Below are 15,111 nucleotides of genomic sequence, written 5' to 3' on the forward strand. Positions count from 1 at the left end.
TGATAAGTGATCAATCCTGCAGTCAATGCCAAACGCACGTGCGACTTCAGGAGTTCGGGCCACAGTGAAGGACAAGGGGGGTGCCATAAGCAAAGGTCACGGGTTTCAAATCTACACTGTTTGCTTTAACTGGTCAATGCCTGGGGGGGCGGGTGGAGGTGGGGAGTTGAGACCTGAAGGTACAACACATGCCACCCTGCTAGCTTTGGTTTACCATGACGTCAACAAAAACAAGTTGGATGGATTTCCATTGGTGGACCTTCAGCACTGTGGGAGCAAACCGGATCCTTGAGCCCATTTGTGACGGTGGGGTCCAGATGTGAACCTTGGTCGACAATGAGACTGACGTGGATCCACCTGAATGAAGAAACGCACTGAAGACTTCCCAGAGATGCCTTTCACCAGACGGTAAAAGAGTCACACTGGTCTCATCATTGCAGCCATAACTAAGCATAGCCACCAATTTCAATGGAATTTTCAGGAAATATTGAGCAACTTTCATCCTCAGTTTCCACCCGGTTGTCAGAGAGAGTTTGGGAACTCTACTGCCACCAGGTGCCCAGTGGAGCTCGCACAAAACAGTGACATTTCAAATGTTCCCGGTGAGAGGAGCTGCTTGGCAGAGGTCTGCGAAGGTCGTGTGCTGCGGCAGTCAGGACAAACACTGCTGCCCCATGTGACTGGTGTTTGGCTGGGAACTTGATAAAACGCCTCGTTGGGCTGCATCATCCTCTGAGTGAATTAGAATCCTGAGCGATTCACTACTGCTGTAGCTGGAGTGGACGGCGGCGCAGCCATCTGCTGGACCGTAAAGCCACAACAATAAAAGTGGGGAGTTCAACTAAGCAGAAGTGATGGTCTTAGCTGTGCATGAAAGACTTGAGCACACAATCCATGGCCTCTCCGCCGCTGGACTGGGAGGGGCTGGAGTCTGCTGTGGTTTTAGCTTCATGTCAGGACTCTTGGATCAAGAGCTGCTCTAATCTAGGGGGGTGAAACAGGCCTCTCTCTCTCTCCTCCACAGGGCTTCAGCAGGCAACACCCGCCTCCAGGAGGATTTGGACTCATCGTCACACGCGTCAGCGGACGGAAATAATCCGGCCGCTGACTTCCAGCCGCCACCTCTGGAGAGGAGTTCTTATCAGTAGTGCTTCACTCCAACATTTCCTGCTGACACCAGGGGGAACTGGAGCGAGCGGTCCACAGGGCAAACACCACTCAGGCTGTTGACCACCTCCAGCGTTCTCGCTCAGCCATCGGAGGCCAGACCCCTTCAATTGGCTTCACGCAATTAGTGCAAGTCAACAGTGAGATCGGGTGCAGCTCAGAAGCTTTCCAGCGCTTCCATGGCGACGACCAAAGCAGGCGTGATCACAGTTGAAAGCGTCGGTGATACGCTGGAGGAAGAAAGGTCGGCGCGCCTCACGTAGGGCGAGCGAGGGACCGGTCTCTGTCATGGTGGCTCGCTGCAGGGAGTCGCTGCTTTTGTCCCCACCGTCCCGCAGCGCTCCTGCTCCCGCGCTTGTTGGCTTTGGGACATCGCCGGGGCCAACGGCTCAGGCAACATTGAGCAATAGCTGTATTCCATTAGGCCGGCGCTGCGGCTCGTCCACCCTTCATTGACCAATCAGCACGCATGCTTTTAGCAGCTCTGCCGCGGGCTGCGCTGGGTAAACACAAGTGTCTGCTTCAATGTTTGCCGTGCACCGTTGCTTAACCATTTATCAGTGGTGGGTCGGCACCTGGGCAGCTGGGATGTGTTTGACCTCAATGTGGATTTGGGCCCCAAAAAAAAGTCTTGAGGGGTAAAAACACATCAAGATTGCTTCATGTACTCCAAAATAAAAGAGGAGGAGCCGCTTTAGCTCCCCCTAAAGTATGTCCCAGGAGACCCCACCTCCCGTGCGCAGCCCCCCCGGGGTGGAGGGGCACGGCCGGGGACAGGGGAGGAGTAAGAGCCGTGCTCAGCACAGTTTTACATGCCAGCATAGAGCTGGAGTTCAGAGCTGGAGCGCTTGCAGCAGATGTGAACTGGAGCCGAAGCCCACGTGCCGCTGATCTTCTCCTGCCGCGACTCGCTCCTCAGCCTTCAGGGTCCTCAGCGCACAGGTAGGGGCCTGTTCCTTCTCCCGCTCATCACTCTCTAACAAGCCACTTTCCTCACTTCAACAAGACCTTTAGCAGCAATAGAATCACAACATTGCTTCACATGAAACACACAGGCAAGAATCCAAGCACAGAGCAGCCGATGGAACTGGCTGACTGTCAAAACACTTGCTCGCAGCGACACAACAAATCCAGCCGCAGAAGGAATTCAACTGTCTGTACCCTGATCGTGCGGCGGCGCTCAGCGACCTGAGCCGAGGGGAAACAGCCACTCGAACCTTCCATCTGCCACTAACACTGGAACGCCTGATTCAAAGTGCCGCTGCAGAGAGTTAGGCAGGTGAAACAAAGCCATTTTAGCCTATGAACAATAATAAGGAAATGAGCTCATGTGACTGTGACATTTAATCTGAAACAAATCTGCAACTTCACTCGTCTAATAATCCGTGTTAATCTCCTCCACAATCAATGTTTCAGTTTGTGGAAATGATTTCTTCAGAGTACTCCGCTTTCCTCCCACGACCCAAAATGATAGGCAGGTTAAGTGATGACTGATCGAAATTGTCTGGACTAGTGAGGTGCTATTCTTGGAAACACACCGACTTGTGGGGACACTTTTGTCGGTCCCCACAAGGTTAAGGCTCAATTTGAGGATGAAAATGCGAAAATAAGTGGGTCATTATCGTTGGGTTTCAGTTCGGTCCAGAGTCCTGGTTCAGGAGAGGCTGGGGAAAGGGTGATGGCAATGACTTGACCCACGGGCAGAACCATGACTCGCTCTGCGATCACAATATCAGCCTCCGTTCAAACTATGGGAGGCTAATTTTAGCTTCTAGCATCTGCATGGTTCAACACACACATTGCCTCTCGAGGCAAGAGGCTCCTTGTTTTGGACATTTGTATCCTCCTGCCGGCCACTTGGAGGGGGGCCACAGTAGGTCCCCAGGCCTCGCGTTGGACACGTGCTGAGAAGGGAATGAGCTGTAGACAATAGTTGAACACTGTAAGGTTGTCACGGCGTGTCCTTCATGAATGCAGCTCTTTCAACGCTCAAATCAGCAGCGGAGCGGAGCGACAAAAGATGCATGATGGGACGCTCCCTCGAAGAAGCGGAGCGCGCTGCTCAGCCTGGCCACATTCCCAAAATTCTATGTCACCTTTGTTTCATCTTATGTAACTACTACAAGTGGCACTTTGGCCAGGGAGGCTTTTCAAACGTGACACACAGGACTCTGCGCTCTGCTATTGATTTTCAGAAGAGCAAATATTGACTCGATGGGAGTTGTGCCGCGCAGAGGAGAGTTATAGCAGTGCAGTGTGGGACTTGGAGTTCGCGGGGCGGGAGCCTTCACGGACATCATGAAACGATGTTAGGGTTCACATGCGTTCCCTGTGTGAGGGACCTCCAGCTGTCCCTGTGCCAGAGTCAGGAAGGCAGTGCCAGTCCCATCGTTTCCATCCGTGAAGCAGCAGCTCTTCTCTGAGTCTCCAAGCCCAACAGTCTCAGATCTTTCATGACCGTCCTTCCATCGCAGCACTCCTGGCCCCAGACTACACTCAGGCCTGGGTTCACTTCTGGAGCACAAGACTTGAACTGGCTCCCCGAAGAACCCATGGCCTTTTGGGTTTGAACCCGCACCATGCTTTAGTCAACTCACGATGAGCAGCTTTGATAAAGTCTCCTGAGAGACGTGTAGGGTGATGCACCCGCATCATCTTGACAGCAGGGCGGCGCATGCTTGCTTCCATTCTCATCAGTCTCACTGGCTGAAACACTTCAGCCGGCTGCTTCAAAAGACACAAGAGAAAATGCCTTCCAGACAAGAGCGATGTCAGAACGGGCGACGGGCCGCTCCTCCACCATGTCAATCATTTTCTCCTGTCGGCAGGCGTCAACATGCTGAGGCAGGTCCTGTCCTTCGGCCGCTCCCTGGTGCGCAGGAAGGTGGTGGACATGAGCAGCCTGGAGGACTCCAAGCTCTGCCGCTGCCTGGGAACCGTGGACCTCATCGCGCTGGGGGTGGGCAGCACTCTGGGCGCCGGCGTCTACGTTTTGGCCGGAGAGGTGGCCAAGGGAGATTCGGGACCTAGCATCGTCATCTCCTTCCTCATCGCGGCCTTGGCCTCGGTCATGGCGGGACTGTGTTACGCAGAGTTTGGCGCCCGAGTCCCCAAAACTGGCTCCGCCTATCTGTACAGTTACGTGACAGTCGGAGAGATCTGGGCCTTCATCACCGGCTGGAACCTGATTCTCTCATATGTGATCGGTGAGTGGATGAAGCGGGCGAGTCAGGGACAATGTTTTCTTCCTTCTGTCGACCTGTGTTCTTACCTCAGTCTCTTCCCTAAGTGATCCAACTCATGAGGGCCACGAGTGTGGTCCACTCTTCTGTCACTAAGAATGACATTAGCACATCTGGAGCTGAGCTTCTCTGGAAGAGAAGAAGGTACCGGCTCAGTGATGGCCCTGTTGAAGAGCCATAGAACACCCCTGTTTTCCACCAAACTAGGACCTCACTACAGCAGATCAACCCTTAGGCTCCCCGCTTCCTTGAGACACCTCTTGGAAAGGTAACGGCGACTGAGAATCTCAGCCAGTCCGGTCGGGTTTCCCTGGGCAGTTACTGGTTTACTGGGGTTCGACACTGCCAGCGCAGTTCAGCCATGACTGTGTTTCTGGTGAGGATGTCACGGGGTTGTCTTCCAAGCGTGGCCCTGATAGGAGCCAACCTATTCTCAACCCTAGAACAAGAGGCAAACCTAACTTGCCCGTCAAGGTTGCTGGGATACCATGGTACCATTAGCTGGGCAGAGAGGCAGCTACAGACTAACTGCTAGCTAGGATGGACCAGTCTGGATGATGTCATGGCGCACCCCATGAGTTGCCCTCTGCATCTGAGCAGCGGCTCCACTCACTTCCATCTCTGCTGCCTCCTAGGAACCTCGTCGGTGGCGCGAGCCTGGAGCGGCACCTTCGACGAGATGATCGGAGGCCACATCGAGCGCTTCTGCAAGACCTACTTCAGCATGAACTCTCCCGGTCTGGCTCAGTACCCGGACTTCTTCGCCGTCTGTCTGATCCTGCTGCTGTCCGGTGAGGCTGCTGACACTGCTGCACCACAGTCATGGGAGAACGGAGAAGAGCCCGCTGTCAGGAGCAGCAGGCGTCATGATCTGACAAAATGAGTCGCTGGAGAGAAAGGAAAAGGTCATGGGTTCGTTTCCCACAGCTTTGGCACAAAGACAGTCTTAATCTGTCGACTGAATTTAAGAGTGGCGACAGGCTTGATGGCTGAGGGAGCTGAAGGGGAAACGTTTGTTTTCATGACCCCTCCTGGGTCGTCTCTGCAGACAGAACCAAAATTCTGCTTTAAATAGTCCCAGACTGGACCGCAGCTTTTGGACAGGAAAACCTTGCTCTCAGCCAGAGAGCGATGGCTTCGGGTCAGCTGGGCCCCGGTGTGTTGATATACAGGAGTGGTCTGTTCCTCTGACGTCGGCCAGACTGGCATAAATGATTCACCGGCGATATATTATATACATATGATTACAATAATAATGATTATGATCTTACAAGTGTTTTGAATGCTAATATCCGAGCCCCAGTTTCTCCTAGTCAGACTGATCATTCCCAGCGACGCTTCTCTGATCAAGGCTCAATAAAATAGAAGAGTGGGAAAAGTGCAGGTGGGAGGCCAATAGCTCGACTTGAACGTGCAGGAGTTCTCATGGTCTGTTCCTCCAGGGCTGCTCTCGTTCGGGGTGAAGGAGTCGGCCTGGGTCAACAAAGTCTTCACCTCCATCAACGTGCTGGTGCTCCTCTTCGTCATCGTCTCCGGCTTTGTGAAGGGAAACGCGGCGAACTGGAACGTTTCGGAGGAGTCTTTGATCAACGTCACCATCGCCAGCAGGTACGGCGATCCACACTCCTGAGTGAGGCGGCCAAATGCCTTGGTTGGCTCCACTGGACCAGGCAACAGTCTGCTAAAACATCGCTAACCTCCTGCCGCGACGTGACGTCATGAATGTTCCAGGAACTTGTCAGCCAGCGCTAACGTCAGCAGCGCTTATGGCGTCGGGGGCTTCATGCCGTACGGGTTCAGCGGGACTCTGGCCGGAGCGGCGACCTGCTTCTATGCGTTTGTGGGATTCGACTGCATCGCCACCACAGGTGAGACTCTCCCGGTGGGGACCAGGCCATGCCAAGTAAGGGCCATGTGACCAACAGGCGAGGAGGTGAAGAACCCCCAAAGAGCCATTCCCATCGGCATCGTGGTGTCGCTCACCGTGTGCTTCCTGGCGTACTTCGGGGTCTCGGCCGCGCTCACGCTGATGATGCCCTACTACCTGCTGGACGAGAAGAGCCCCCTGCCCATGGCCTTCCAGTACGTGGGCTGGAGTCCCGCCAAGTACGTGGTCGCGGTGGGCTCGCTGTGCGCCCTCTCCACCAGGTAAGGACGGGCTCCTAAAGGCTCTGGAGTGGAGGTGTCTTGGATTGATTCCTGGAGCAATACAGAGGGGGCGGGGCTTGTTGTTTCCCCTCGATCTGCATGATATCGTATCAAATAGCAAACACAAGTTCGAATAGCAAAAGGTTTGTGATCATTATTGTCTGTCTTTCCTGCTGGTTCGAGTCCGTGAACTTTGACTCTCCGTAGAGTTGGACACGAGGCAACAGGAAGGAGGGAAATCTGCTTACTGTGTTTGATCTGTCCAATGTGAGTGTTTGTGGTGAAACAGCACACCGGATTCCTGTCCACTCCTTATCGTCTTGAAATATCCATTTTTGAACAGACTCAATTCAGAGCTTGTCAGACGCAGGCTGGAGCTCAGCCAGCCCTCGGTCCTTCTCTCAGGTGAAGAAAAACCAAGTTCCTCTGCACAAGCAAAATGGAATTAAAGCGCATGACATTCTTCCACTCGCCAAAACAACAGCTGACTAACTCAAGACAAACAGATGGCAACGGAGGCCAGGCTAAACAGCAACAAGGCTTTTGTTTTTTGAGGAAAACAAGAACACCACTTTGACAAGGAAATTGTACCTGAGGAAAATATTCTCATGTTAAGAAGATATTCAGTTTGTAGTTTGAAGAGTTGCTCAAACAGCCAATTCACAGGTCAAAAATGCACAAACAAAAAGACATATGTCATCAAAACAACTACTTCAAACTAGATTCAAACTCCAGACTCGGAGGGGAAACAGTTTTGGTGCAAAACTCTCAGCTTGCTTGATGAAGACAGACTTTCTCAACATAAGAATATTGTTCTCATGCGTCATTGACTTCAAGATTTCTTTTCTATTGAGCCAACAAATAACAGCTGCGTACTGTGAGCTATTTTTTTTTTCAAAGTGACTTTCATATTTTTTTTGCTGTAGTATTATTATCACTATTATTGTTTTTGCATGCAAAAATGGCGAAACGTATGCTCGAGCTTTAGGGATTTGAGGCATGGAAATTTGACGTTTTTGACGAAAGTGGACCTGAGAGCAGCTGGGACGTGGCCCGGCGCCCTGACAAGGACCAAGGCCGGGGAGCGGTGTGCTGTGACGCCGGGCTGCTGCTGCTGCTGCTGCTCTGTGTGCGGGGCTGTGGGGACTAATCTGCCTCCCGCCTGTCTCTGCTGTCTCATGCAGCCTGCTGGGCTCCATTTTCCCTATGCCTCGCGTAATCTATGCTATGGCAGCGGACGGTGTGCTTTTCAAAGCCTTAGCCCGAATCAATCCAAAGACGAAGACCCCGCTAACTGCCACTCTGACCTCCGGGGTGGTCGCAGGTGAGAGTCGGGGTGTGGGAGGGGTCTGCCGAGGCGCCACTGCTAAGCCACCGATCAACTGTGAAAGACAGACCAGCTGTGTGTTTGAATCTGCCGCCCCCAAAGTGGGGGTCACGCACTGCCGTGCGCTTTCACAGTTGTGCACGTGTGTGATGTTTTCCTCCCCAGAAAGCCCTCCACTTAACCATGACCTCTTCTCCGTAGCCTGCTGGGCTCCATGTTCCCTCTCCCGCGCATTCTCTTTGCCATGGCGCGGGACGGGATTCTGTTCAAATTTATGTCCAAAGTGAGTAAGCGACAGTCGCCGGTGGCTGCCACAATGGCCGCGGGCACGACAGCGGGTAAGAGCCAGCGACGGGCAGTGGTTGTGCTCTTCATCGCCGACGGTGGTGGGAAGTGCATGTCTCTGTGGTGCTCTGTGGTTCCATCAGCATGAAGGAGGAGGATGATGCACCTCCCTGTGTCCGTCACATTCTCCGATCCCACCTCCTCCTTCTCCTGCCGTGGAGAGTGACTGGTGTGGTGGAATATTTGGACGTCGGTGTGGGGTTTCGTCTGAGCCGCTGCGGCGCTGAAGCGGGTCTCATCCAGTCAAACATCTGTCTGAAGCGTGCAGGGGTCCCTCCAGCATCATTTGAAGCGTGGCGGGACCTCGGATCAGCGCCGCAGCGTCTCACATCAAAGGGCCACAGCTGCCTCGCTGCATGACCGCCATCTGCATGTCTGAGTCTGAGGCCTGCTAATGGACCTGTCTTCTGCTCGTGCAGCTATCATGGCCTTCCTCTTCGACCTCAAAGCTCTGGTGGACATGATGTCCATCGGAACCCTGCTGGCCTACTCGCTGGTGGCCGTCTGCGTGCTCATTCTCAGGTGGGTCGCTCCTCCATCTCATGCATCGCTGAACATCCTTCGGAAAGAGACGAAGCAGCACTTGAACTGGAGGACTCCCATGAGGTCCTGCAACAGTTGGCGCTCTGGTATCAGCCAACTCTTGCTTGTTACATCTACAGAAGTCAGTCATTTACCTTGGCGGGTCACGACTGAGACCAGTGAGGGAACCAAGTCCAAACTGGATATAGAACAAAGTGAACACGAGTGTGTTTCAATGACAACGGTTGTTATTTTGAATGAAAATGACGAGAGTTTCTTTTGCGGTGGGAAATGAACCTGTGTGTGGGTCCAACTGACGCAGACTCACGCATCTGTATTCTGCATTCAGGTCTTGGTCTCGGGCCCGTGCTAACTGAGGCATAAAATACATGGGAACATTTTGAATCAAAATCAGTCTAATGTTTAGGTGTGGAAAATAGCTGGAAGTGAGACAAGACATCATTAGGTTAATTCAAATAGCAGTGCCACTCCTTCATATAAAGCAACTCACCCCTGCTCCTCGTGACACACCATTTATGGGCCTTGTTCGACGCTCAGACAGGGCTTCTGTCAAAATCGACCAATGCTAATGCTAACAGAAGCTGAGTCAGCAGGTCACTCTGGTGCCTGTGCACGAGTGTCGTCTCCGATTTCTGCGAGGAGTCGTGGGGCAGCGGCTGCAGAGAGGTGCAGGCTCCTTCTGAGACCAATTCCAGGGATCGGGCTAATCGCGCACTCCCATCGCCATGGTAACCCAGTTCTACTCTCCAAACTCCAAAACAGGCCTCAAGCGCTCCCCGTGCATACTTCTGCATCTCTGCGGAGCCAGTGGGGCCACAGGTTGCACTTGTTGCGTCACCGCGGTGATGTAAGAGCCCTGAATGCTCCTATTGTGAAGTATAGTGAACGGGGCCTGTGAGAGTGGCTGTCGGTGACACGTCGCCACAGCTGCCCAAAACACAGCCGGCGTTTATCCTCTGGTTCCAGGCGTTCAGGAGGATTTATCCCAGGAAGTTTAGCAAGTTGCAGCCCACGGTACAAACAACTTAACCCTTGGTCCACTTCCACTACTGGCTGAACTGAATCTCCCATTGGAAAGGAAACACCACTCGGCACAAAATAACTGGCCAAACACTTGCGCTTTCCTTGGGTAATAAATCAAGATTATTATATTAAATATTTCAGTGGAATGAAAATCAAACATCATTTTTGAAATGTAGGAAAACACAGAGAAGTGGTTTAGAAAATTCCCAAACATGAAAATGAATATTTCTCATTTCATTAAAGTAATGCAGAAAACCGGCTCAGACCTCCTCCAAGCAGCTCCTTCACACCCACCACCCAGTCGGATTGGGCTACTTTGATTTTCGCCGTGTAATGACGGCCTTTTTAGCAGTGATGGGTACATGACACAGTGTCTTTCAGAGGGCACCAGATGGCGCTCTTGCTTGAGAACCGATGTGAGGTTCTACAGCAGACGTCCAAAAAATCAGGCGACTGTTTGACCAGACCTCATCCACCCATCACTACTTTCGAGCATTTGAAATGTCCTTGACTGCAGTGAGCTCAAGGGGACATCAGGAGGCAGTAGCGCATATGCAGAATAGTTCACTGAAATCCAGAGGGGTTAAACTCTAATGGTCAAGCTCTATGGCGGAGGCTGGAACAGGAAGCCGTGTCGTTATGCTCAGGTACCAGCCAGATGGCGCTATGGAGCGAAGGGCCGGCGGCGGGGAGAGAGACTACCTGTCCTCAGAGGAGGGCGAGTCGGAGCTGACGGAGTCGGAGTCTCACCTGAACATGCTGAAAGGCGGCAGCTCCGCCCTGCAGACCGCCCTGCACCCCCCGGCCGCGCCCACGGACACCTCCTCCAGCGTGGTCAACATCTCCATCTGCGTGCTGGGTACGGTCGGAGCCTGGCGTTGGCGGTGTCCAGCCGTGACCTCAGATGGTGCTCTCGCCCCCAGTGCTGCTGGTGTGTGTGGTCAGCTACCTCACCACCTACCACGTCACCGCCATCGTCTCCATGGACGTGTGGATCCTGGCCTCGCTGCTGCTCTGCCTGCTCCTCTTCACCGGCTGCCTCTTCACCATCTGCAGGCAGCCTCAGACCAGCAAGAAGGTCTCCTTCATGGTAGGCAGACCGCCCGGCCCTCTGCTGGCGGACAGGCAGCGGAGAACACAGTGGTGTGACTGTGGTGTTGCAGGTGCCGCTGCTGCCGTTCCTGCCCGTCCTCAGCATCCTGGTCAATATTTACCTGATGGTCCAGCTGAGCGGAGACACCTGGATCCGGTTCTCCGTGTGGATGGCTGTCGGTGAGTCCTCCTTGGCTGATGAGGAACCTTGTCAGAGAGCCTCATGGGCAAAAGCACCAAAGACCTCGTCCCACACGACTGTCCCACTCTAATTAGACTCGTGTCCCGTCCAATGAAATTGGATTTTTCTGATTTTTACAGTTTTTTTTTTCCATCCAAATGTGAGAATAGAAAATTATTTGAAAAGTTCCTGGGAAAAAAGAGCCTTCACACCCGTCGACAGTTTCCACCTAAACTAGCTTGCAGTGAATATTGAGAAGCTTCCAATCAAGTGTGGATAAAAATGAATGAACATGAACATTTCACACATGGTGGGATGATATCTCCTGAAGCCATGAGGCCATGAGGTGTTTACACTTCTCTTCTCTTCAGGCCTTTGACTTGGCGGCCCCTCGCACCAGTCTCAGTGAGTCACGCAGGTTTTTATCCCAGGCCATCAATGTCCTGGGCAATATTCCACCACGTGCTTTTTTGGTCTGTTACCTTTGTTTTTCCATCCATATCTCAAGTGTTGTCTTTCGACTTCCACTTCCGGGGAAAACAACGGGAATCAACATGACTATAGAGTGAAATACATGTTTATACCTTTGTTTATTTTTCTGCACTTATTCCCAGATTGTCTTCTGAATTCTGGTGCTCTATGATCCAACAAGAACTAGAAACACTTATCCATAGATGAACTTACAGTGTCTGTTCTCCATTACATCCGATTCAGAGAGGAACATAAAACTGAAGTACATCCAAGTCATGACATTGTGAAGGGGTGGAGTTCCTCGGCACCAGCTAGGCGTGCCTCCCATCATCTCAGGCACCGAACCGACCCGCTTCCTAATAACCCAACCTTGCTCTCCCAGGGTTCCTGATCTACTTCGGTTACGGCCTGTGGCACAGCGTGGAACGTCAGCGCCTCCTGCAGGCGCCTCCCAACGGCAGCAGCAGCAGCCAGGAGCGCAAGCGGGACGAGAGCGGCGCGGAGGGGAAGGACCAGGAGAGGTTCCTCTGTCCAGAGAAGACCAGCCAGTGTTGAAGACTTTTGCTGGGCCTCGGTGGACCCGGCCGCCCACGTAGACCGACCTTTGACTTGGAAGTGGCGCTCAGCCCCTTCCCCTCTGCCAAATGCAGTATTCAGAGTCACACGATGGGAAGCCTCCATCACTGTGATGCCAGTGGCCGGGCGCGGGACAGGTACCACAGCGGAGCGTGACCCTCAGCACCTGCGGGGCAAAGGTGCCGCGCCAACGCTTGACCGAACATTCACACAACCCCTGCAAACACCTCTGGTCCTGCTGGCTGTTGGACGTCAACGTGTAGAAGCAGATATATATTCCTTCTTCCTCTTGTTATCTACCAACTGTTACATGACGCGTTCTACTTTTATATGCTCGCTCGCTGGCTGCCTTTTGTTCATGAAGTGACCCTGAGAAATCCACCACTTAATCCAGATGTAGAGTGTAAATCAGCCGTGACTACAGTATAGAGAAGTGATCTAAACCTTGAAGCTCTGATGACGCGTCTGCAGTGGTCAGTACCGGTTTGGCAAGAGGAGGGAACAACAGCCGCGTCACAGGAGCGTCACGGCGGAGTTTACCCTTTTCCTCGGCGCCAAACCCAAGGCCTGGGGGCCAGACCTGACCCGCCAGGAGCTCTTATGAGGCCTACAATTCAACAATCATAAACCCTCCCTCCCCCAAATTAGAGATGAAAAAAAGGACTTTAAAGGCAGAGGCTGTCACGACTAACGCAAGACTTGACCCCGCCTGAGATTGGGACTCCATCAAGGCTCCGCAACTCTGACGTCGCTTCACTTTCGCCTCACCAGAACTTCACTTAGAAGGGTGGTCATAATGTTAGCTTGATGTATTATAAATCACAAGGACGCACGTTAGAACATAAACGTATTCCTCAGTCACACTGTGTTTGCGTTTCATTTTCTACAAAACGATGTGGCTGGCGCTACGACGCCCTCTTGAGGCTCCATCTGAGCGCAAGTGCTTCCTTAGTCCAGCAGAGGGCGGCATCGCACCAAGCGTGTCCACTGAGCAGCACGGTGGGGAGGGAGAAAACACACCCCTGTGTGTGGTGCGTGTGGAGCATGGAGGAGCAGAGCTGGAGCCCGCAGAGTTCCAGCCAAGCCTCGGAGTGATCTCCCCTCACTGAGAGTCCCACTCGCCCTCCTGCTCCACCATGAAGCTCTGGCTTCTCCTCTGCCTGCTGCTGCTTTGGAATGAGCTCCAGAAGGGTAAGTACCCCAAAGACCCCAGACTAGGGGAGAAGTTTGCGCTGCTGTCTGCGAGAGTGGGAAGCAGACGTCGGCATTGTTACGGCTCCTTCCCTTCACATTCTTTGCATGAGCCACGCTGGTGTGTCGCTGCCTCAGCATGAGTGGAGCAGACCTTTGCCTCTGCCGAGGCTCAGCCATCGCAGCTAGAGGGACGCCCCAGAGGCCTCCACCTCACTCGGGAGGTCCACACTGAACCCTCTCTTCTTCAGGCGTGTGCCAGCAAGCCAAGCGAAGAAAGGACAGCGGCGAGAACCGCATCAGGCCGGGCGGCAAACGGGTCAAGCTGCGCCAACCCAAGCTGAAGGAGGGCGGCGGGAGAGGTCCGTCGCTGCTGACCCAGGTCCTGGAGAAGGGCAGCTTCCTCCGACTGGGGGCCAGCGCCACTCTGAGTCCGGGGAAGAACCTGGAGCTGAGATGTAAGGGGAGCAAGATCGGGTGGTCTTACCCCGCCTACCTGGACACCTTCAACGACTCGCGGCTGAGGTGCTGTGAGGACAGGGTTTGCCTCCCTCCTCAGCCAGCCACTGAGCGTCTCGCTGCCCCCTGTCTTCCAGCATCCGGCAGAGTGACAAGTACGGTCAGCTGGTCCTGACGTCGCCCTCTGCTGCTGACAGCGGGCCCTACAGCTGCTGGGTGATCCTGTGTGACGGGGCGGAGTGCGCCAAAGACCACCAGCAGGCCTACGTCACCTACATCTACTTTAAAGGTGAGTACAGAGCGCTCTGGTTTCCTCCCACTGGCCTAAGCCACAGGCAGCTGAATCACTGTCTCCCTCCAGACAAGGACAACCTCTTCGTTCCGTCTGCCATCCACTTCGAGATCATCTACCTGCGACCCGACAAGCCTGCCACCGTTCCGTGCCGAGTGACCGACCCTCTGGCCAAGGTCACCCTGCACCGAGAGGTCCCACCCGAGGAGCTGCCCTCCAACGGGACGGAGGTGACCTATGACCCTATGAAAGGATTCATCCTGAAGAGCCCCAGCTCCAGGCAGCAGGGGGTCTTCTACTGCAAGGCGGTGACCAGAGGAACCCCCCAGATCTCCACCAAGTTCCAGCTCCTCTACGTGGAGGGTAAAGGAAGTCATTCGTGTGACGCTGGTGAACCCATGACTCATGTCTTCGTTCTGGGATTGACAGTTCCCAGCAGCCCGCCATTCGTCAGCATGGAAGCCCCCAGTCGGGTGAACGGAGCCGACAACATCAACGTCACCTGCAAAGCTGTGGGCGAGCCCGAGGGAGAGGTGACCTTCACCTGGTCCTACCCTGGTCAGGTGAGGAGAAACCAGGAAAACAAAAGTGCCGTGATTCAAAGGTGAAGTCTGTCTGTCTGTCTGTCTGCAGGGGAGTCGCCCGGTCCACATCCAAACCACCTGGCGGCTGGTCAGCAGAGGGAGGGGTCACCTTATACGGATCACCCAAAGCATCCTCAGAGTGGAGGACATGGAGACCATCGACTTCGGGAGCTACGCCTGCAGAGCCAGGAACCAGCACGGGGAGACCATTATGACCACCAGAGTCAGCCCCATGTAACTCCGCTCCCGAATCTTGGTTATTTTGGAATCCTGTTTCAGCCCTCTGTAGAAGCCAACAATAAATAGTGGCCATCAAGAGAGAGCTGCAGCGTGTCCTTACAGTGAAGCGGATGCATTCTGGTGACATCATGGGACGTAGCCCATCCACAAGTAGATGGATTCACCAGTGATGGATTGTTTCGGTAACAATCGTCGTAGAGATGAGTGAACACGACGTTTTGGTTGGTTTC

General features: G+C 53.7%; 2 protein-coding genes across 4 annotated transcripts; both read left to right on the plus strand.

The window, feature by feature from the left end:
- Positions 1-1,805: 1,805 nt before the first annotated feature.
- Positions 1,806-12,970, plus strand: slc7a2 (solute carrier family 7 member 2). 3 transcript variants are annotated; one of them, XM_053880072.1, is made up of 12 exons: positions 1,806-2,109; positions 3,996-4,373; positions 5,045-5,200; positions 5,852-6,017; positions 6,141-6,277; positions 6,335-6,557; positions 7,742-7,881; positions 8,649-8,751; positions 10,443-10,654; positions 10,719-10,885; positions 10,959-11,067; positions 11,922-12,970. In XM_053880072.1, exons 2-12 carry the CDS (start codon positions 4,004-4,006, stop codon positions 12,092-12,094), a joined length of 1,956 nt encoding a protein of 651 aa, XP_053736047.1. In that variant the 5' UTR covers positions 1,806-2,109; positions 3,996-4,003; the 3' UTR covers positions 12,095-12,970. The 3 variants fall into 3 exon arrangements, with proteins under 3 accessions (XP_053736047.1, XP_053736048.1, XP_053736050.1); XM_053880073.1 differs by lacking the exon at positions 7,742-7,881 and adding an exon at positions 8,086-8,222; XM_053880075.1 differs by lacking the exon at positions 7,742-7,881 and having other exon boundaries at positions 1,809-2,109.
- A 187-nt stretch (positions 12,971-13,157) lies between these two features.
- pdgfrl (platelet-derived growth factor receptor-like) lies at positions 13,158-14,946 on the plus strand. Its single transcript, XM_053880076.1, has 6 exons — positions 13,158-13,306; positions 13,558-13,831; positions 13,903-14,054; positions 14,127-14,420; positions 14,487-14,620; positions 14,691-14,946. Exons 1-6 carry the CDS (start codon positions 13,252-13,254, stop codon positions 14,877-14,879), a joined length of 1,098 nt encoding a protein of 365 aa, XP_053736051.1. The 5' UTR covers positions 13,158-13,251; the 3' UTR covers positions 14,880-14,946.
- Positions 14,947-15,111: the final 165 nt, after the last annotated feature.

Source organism: Synchiropus splendidus, chromosome 11 (assembly GCF_027744825.2).
Source record: "Synchiropus splendidus isolate RoL2022-P1 chromosome 11, RoL_Sspl_1.0, whole genome shotgun sequence".
Lineage (NCBI taxonomy): Eukaryota > Metazoa > Chordata > Actinopteri > Syngnathiformes > Callionymidae > Synchiropus > Synchiropus splendidus.

Excerpts from the sequence above, each read along its gene's own strand:
- slc7a2 (XM_053880072.1), top strand. The coding sequence starts at position 4,004 with ATGCTGAGGCAGGTCCTGTCCTTCGGCCGCTCCCTGGTGCGCAGGAAG. Across the intron at positions 10,886-10,958 it reads GCAAGAAGGTCTCCTTCATG|GTGCCGCTGCTGCCGTTCCT; the intron begins GTAGGCAGACCG and ends GTGGTGTTGCAG. Across the intron at positions 11,068-11,921 it reads CTCCGTGTGGATGGCTGTCG|GGTTCCTGATCTACTTCGGT; the intron begins GTGAGTCCTCCT and ends TTGCTCTCCCAG.
- pdgfrl (XM_053880076.1), top strand. The coding sequence starts at position 13,252 with ATGAAGCTCTGGCTTCTCCTCTGCCTGCTGCTGCTTTGGAATGAGCTC. Across the intron at positions 13,307-13,557 it reads TTGGAATGAGCTCCAGAAGG|GCGTGTGCCAGCAAGCCAAG; the intron begins GTAAGTACCCCA and ends TCTCTTCTTCAG. Across the intron at positions 14,055-14,126 it reads CACCTACATCTACTTTAAAG|ACAAGGACAACCTCTTCGTT; the intron begins GTGAGTACAGAG and ends GTCTCCCTCCAG.